The following is a 4743-nucleotide window of genomic DNA, read 5'->3' as shown; positions in this document are numbered from 1 at the left end:
TCTCTCTCTCTCTCTCTCTCTCATCTCCTGCCCCCTCTGGCTCCACTCATTCTCAGTAGTGGAGGCTTCAGTGTCCTCATGGCTCAACCCAGGTCCAGTCCTAAGATGGCTTTAGAACTGGAACAAGGGTGGCAGTGGCAGCCAATGGTTCCCCAACTGGGTGGGGGACCCAGAGCTGCAACAGGAAGAAACAAGACACAGTGGTCAAGAGGGCAAGAATCAGTACCCAGACAGGCAGAAAAGGACCAGATCCCAGACATGGCAAAGGACGGGAGCAGAGAGCACAAGCCTGATGAGGTCGAAGGAGTCACAAGTATCTCGGAGGTTTACCCTGCACACCACCCCTCCCACGTGCTGTCACAGGGCTTTCTAACACAACTACCACTTCTGGAGGCTGGCAGCACCTGGCTCAGTCTCACTTTGCAGAGCACTTACCCTACTTTTTACAAACAAAATTTGATTCCAGGTGTGTGACCCACAAGGCTGTACAACCTTGGGATGCTTTACTGTTTTAAATTCACATTACACATTACTTTGCATTACACAGCAGACTGCAAGCCGGAAGTAAGACCCCAACCTAGGTTTTGCCCCCTCCCCAGACACCTTTGCTCTCCAAGGTTAACACAGTCCTGGCAAGGTCCCCTCCCCACCACGCTGAGAGTCATCCTAGGATAAGAAAAGGGGGGATTTCACCAGGGGGGCTCAAAAACCCAGGCAGAGGTTAATATGCACGGCCACAGTTCCGCACCTTCCACTCTCACCACGTCTGGTCTTCTGCCACCATCCCCTCACATGCCACCTGGATGCGCATTTTCCTCCACGGTGCATGAGGCTGTTTGTGAAGGGAAGATAACAGTGCCTAGTGCCAGGGCCCACGCTCCGCTCCACTCCACAAAGTGGCCCAGCAGAGGGACCAGCAGGCAGCCTTACATGTTTTAAGCAGCCGGGAGAAACAAAAGGCACAAATGTTGCACTTCCTCGTTTTCCCATTGGTGGTTCCTTCTGCCCTGGGCCCCACCCTACCACTCAGCCCTCTGTCCCCACCTTAGCCACACAACCCACCCCACACTCTAACCTCCAGGAGGGCTTTCCTTGTTTGTCCTCCTGAATCCACATGAATCACTAATTATTGATTTCAACCCAGACACTCAGTGAATGACAAATACAGTGTAACAAATACCAATACACATTTAGGACTGGCAAGTACAAAGCTACCTGCCTGGTACGGAGCTACCTGCCTCCCTGAGTCTGCCTGAGCACACAGGAAACACTGCATCCTGACCCACACCTGGGCAGAAGACTCACTAAACTGCCAAACCTTTGTCCTTGTGTGCCGGAGCAGGGAGGGCTGGCATTAATGACCTCACCCCGGTTTCTTAACTTGGCTCTACACTGGAATCTCCCAGGAGTGCTGAAAGACTGACGCCTAGGTCACCCTCCAAGAACCCACTTTTAATTGGGCTGGGGTTGCCGCCTGGATTTGTAAAAGTTCCCCAGTGATTTTGACATGCACCCAAGTTGGAGAACCACTGACTGAAAACATTTGTGTGTTCAGGCATTTTTCAAAGCAGTCAAGACACTTAGAACACCTCATAGCCTTTCACTGTCAAGATAACCCTTGGAGGTTATGATCCTGTTTTACGGAGACTCAGATGTCAGTCCCGGTGAGGCTGAGATTGGAACTCAGGCTCTCGAACTCCAAGTCCATTCCCTTTCTACCTATACGTGAACACTTGCAAGGGTGTAGTGTAGACAATGCAGGAAAGCAATCTTCACTGCCAGCAGGTCATAAATAAACTCCATAAATGCAAGACACCTAGATTTGGAGATGCAAACTCCACAGGCAACAGTGATGGATTCTCTTCCAAATGCGGGGAATCCGGAATCCAGCCAGAGAGAGGGCGTGGGGCGTGCTCATGTGTGAGGTCTGAGGCAATGGGAAGGGAGGGACAGGTCCTGGCTAGAGAGCTTATCCTACACCCAAGGTACCCCATCACATGGTGCTCAGTGGCATGGAAAACACTGTTGAATTTGAGAATGGATGAGTGCTGAACAAAGGGGGGGGCTCTTTACTGGGGAGAGAATCCTTAAGAGAGGTGTCAAGGACTCACCTCTCGTAACCACAGTTTCTTTGTCCCGCTCTAAGCATCTGACCTTCTGCAGAGGCACAGAAACCCATCCCAACACATCCCCTGCCAGGCAGCCTCAGTTCGTTGTCTCTCTTCCTCCCAGAACAATGATCCAGCCTCCTTGGTGAGGGGGCGTAACACCAGTACCTTCAAACACGTTTTTGTCTCCAAACTACTTAGGTAGGGCAAAGCATCCCTTCCACCCGCTTCTCCAACCACACCCACCTCCCCTCAAGATAAAGCACCATCATCACCAAACCAACCTTCTGGCTGAGTGGTGACAATGGTGCCACGTTGGATTAGGAATGAATGTGGACCAAGCACCATGTTTGTAATACTGCACGAAACCACGCCACCATCCACATGCAGATGGGGGGACCGCACCACTGCGAGGCCTGGGGCAGACAGACCTTTAAGGACAGGAAATGTTCCTTCCTAAAGACAACACACAGTATTCTGCGCCAGAAACGGGCCTCTTGGGTACCCTCTTCCAACCTGAGTCACACACCGGCTGCCTCTAGTATGTCCCCCAAAGCCGAGCGTTGATGGGAAAGAACCGCAAGGGCTTACAGGAAGCAACAGCAGGCTAAACTTTCCCATCGATCGCACTGATAAGCAGCGCCACTTACCCAGCACAGCCAGACAGCTCAGCACCTGGAAACAGCACTTCATGTCGGCGGCAGCGGAGAGAAGACACAACACAGGGCGCGTCCTCTTCCCCCAGTGCTTAATCTCTCATTTCTGGCAATCCACTTAGACCTCCTGGGGACCGTTTCGGAAACAAGAAATTTAACTCAGAAAATAAGAACAGGTTAAAGGGGAGAGGCCAGCAGGAGGGAGTCAGGGAGGGGAGGCAGGTGGCATGTGGTTCAATTCCCCTAAGCCAAGGAAGGAAGTGTCCAGAACAGTTCTGCAGGCACTCTCGGCTTCTGCCACATCTTGTGCCTTGCGGTTTCCACTGGAACTGTATAGACTGCGGTGGATTAATCCTCAAGGAACAGGGGGGGGAAAGTCTGAGAAAATCCTTTCATCCACTGATTATACAGAAATGTCCTTGGCTTCCCAGTGAAGGTGTCTGCAATCTCCCTCATTCGGAATCCCCACAGGGAACAGAGCAGGTTTTGTCAAAACCTTTTGACAGCCACATCGCCCTGGCCGGCATCGACTGTTTGGGTTTCCTCGTCGAAAAGTCCGTCTCCAATCATGGTGGTAGGTCACGGAGCTGCCACCTGCCCCAGACCTGCCCACAACACACGAAGCAAGTTGGCGTTCGGCAGCCCCTGAAGTGTTCCCACAGTACCAGCAGATTTCTAAAACAAACACAACAGAGATTTATCAAAGGCAAACAGATACGACCTCCGCAGAGCCGAGAGGGGCTGAGCGGCTCCATACACCTGGCTCCCGTTCCCGGGCCGTGACAGTCACCCTTCGCATATTCTGACCTTGGGCAAGTCGCTCCGTTGGCCTCCCGCCTCAGTTTCCCACCCCCCAGAGAAGAGCGACTGCAGGAAGCCCGATTGTTCCTACCACACTTTCGCCCAAATGCTTCACTCTTGGGAATTCCTTTCGCCTCCTACCGAGCCCGGCGCCGCGGGCAGCCCCACCCTCCGCGGGGGCAAATCGGGCAAGGGGCCCCGAGGTGGGGCCGCCACTCCCGGTTACACCCCCGACCCCCGCCCCAGACGTGGGAGCTCGGCGCGCGCCGCGTCCCAGGTGGCCCCGCTATTGTTTTACCTTCCCGGGTGTTTATTTTTCGCTGAGTGTAAAGAAAGGAGGCAGAGGGAGAGGGGACCCGGGGCGCTGCTTTCCGCTACCGGGGCGCGCTCGCCGTGCGCCCAGCCGGCCAGGGGAGGGTCTCGGGCCCGACCCCCGAGCCCAGCCGGCGCCGGGCCCGGCGCCGCCCCTCCCCGCGCCGCCCTCCGGCTCCGCTCCCCTCGCTGCCGCCCCTCCCCGCGCCTCCCGCGCTCCCCGCGAGCCTGACCTCACAGCCGCGCTCTCCCTCCGTGCGTCCGTCCGCGGGTCTGTCGGTCGGCCCGGGCGCACGCCTCTGGGGACGCACCGCCTCCTCCCTCTCCTCCCGCTACGGCACCAGCCGCGGCGCTCGGCCCCTCCCGAGTCCCCGCCCCCTCCAGCCCGGGCCGCTGCACCGGGGCTGGCCTTGCGCCGGGCGGGGGGCGGGGGCCTGGAAGAGAGGCCCCGCCCCCGGGCCCACCCCTCCCAGCCGCCCCCGGAGACGAGCGGCAGGGCTGGGGGCCGGTCCCGAATCTGGCGGGGCACCCCGGCGCCGTACCTGCCGGTGGCGGGGCTCACCCAAGGACCGGGACACAGCTGGCATGCGGAGGGCAGCCCCGAAAGTTAATCAGGGGTTCACACGCAGACTCCCCCCGGGCCGGCGGCTAGATGCACAGGCCCTTCCCAAAGCCCGGCGAAGGACCCACGGGCCTTGTGGAGGGTGACACAGGAGCGAGTCCTTTCTGCGAAACAAAGCCCTTTGCAGGATACTTGAATCTATTCATATAGTGGAACCCCAAGTTGCGCTTCACACCCTGGAACGAATTTCCTAGGAGTTAAAGACCGAAATGGACTCTGGAAACAGCCTGGGTTCTAAGCCGGT

The 4743-nt window shown here is 56.8% G+C and overlaps 1 protein-coding gene across 4 annotated transcripts in view; it reads right to left on the bottom strand.

The window, feature by feature from the left end:
• The window catches only part of IGSF3 (immunoglobulin superfamily member 3), a 102379-nt gene extending 98127 nt beyond the window's left edge, over window positions 1-4252 (bottom strand). For 2 of the 4 annotated variants that reach the window (XM_019661462.1, XM_019661464.1), the window contains exons 1-2: window positions 4111-4228; window positions 2759-3439 (exon numbers count right to left, since the gene is read on the bottom strand). In XM_019661462.1, coding sequence (XP_019517007.1) covers window positions 2759-2801 — 43 coding nt within the window. In that variant the 5' untranslated portion in view covers window positions 2802-3439; window positions 4111-4228. Of the gene's footprint in view, window positions 1-2758; window positions 3440-3863; window positions 3940-4110 lie in introns of those variants that run through there. The other 2 variants (XM_019661465.1, XM_019661463.1) reach the window with 2 other exon arrangements.
• Window positions 4253-4743: the final 491 nt, after the last annotated feature.

The sequence above is a fragment of the Hipposideros armiger genome, unplaced genomic scaffold, assembly GCF_001890085.2.
Source record: "Hipposideros armiger isolate ML-2016 unplaced genomic scaffold, ASM189008v1 scaffold_349, whole genome shotgun sequence".
NCBI classification, from domain to species: Eukaryota; Metazoa; Chordata; class Mammalia; order Chiroptera; family Hipposideridae; genus Hipposideros; species Hipposideros armiger.
The sequence above is the reverse complement of the archived record's forward strand: the minus strand, read 5'-3'. Positions and strand labels throughout refer to the sequence as shown.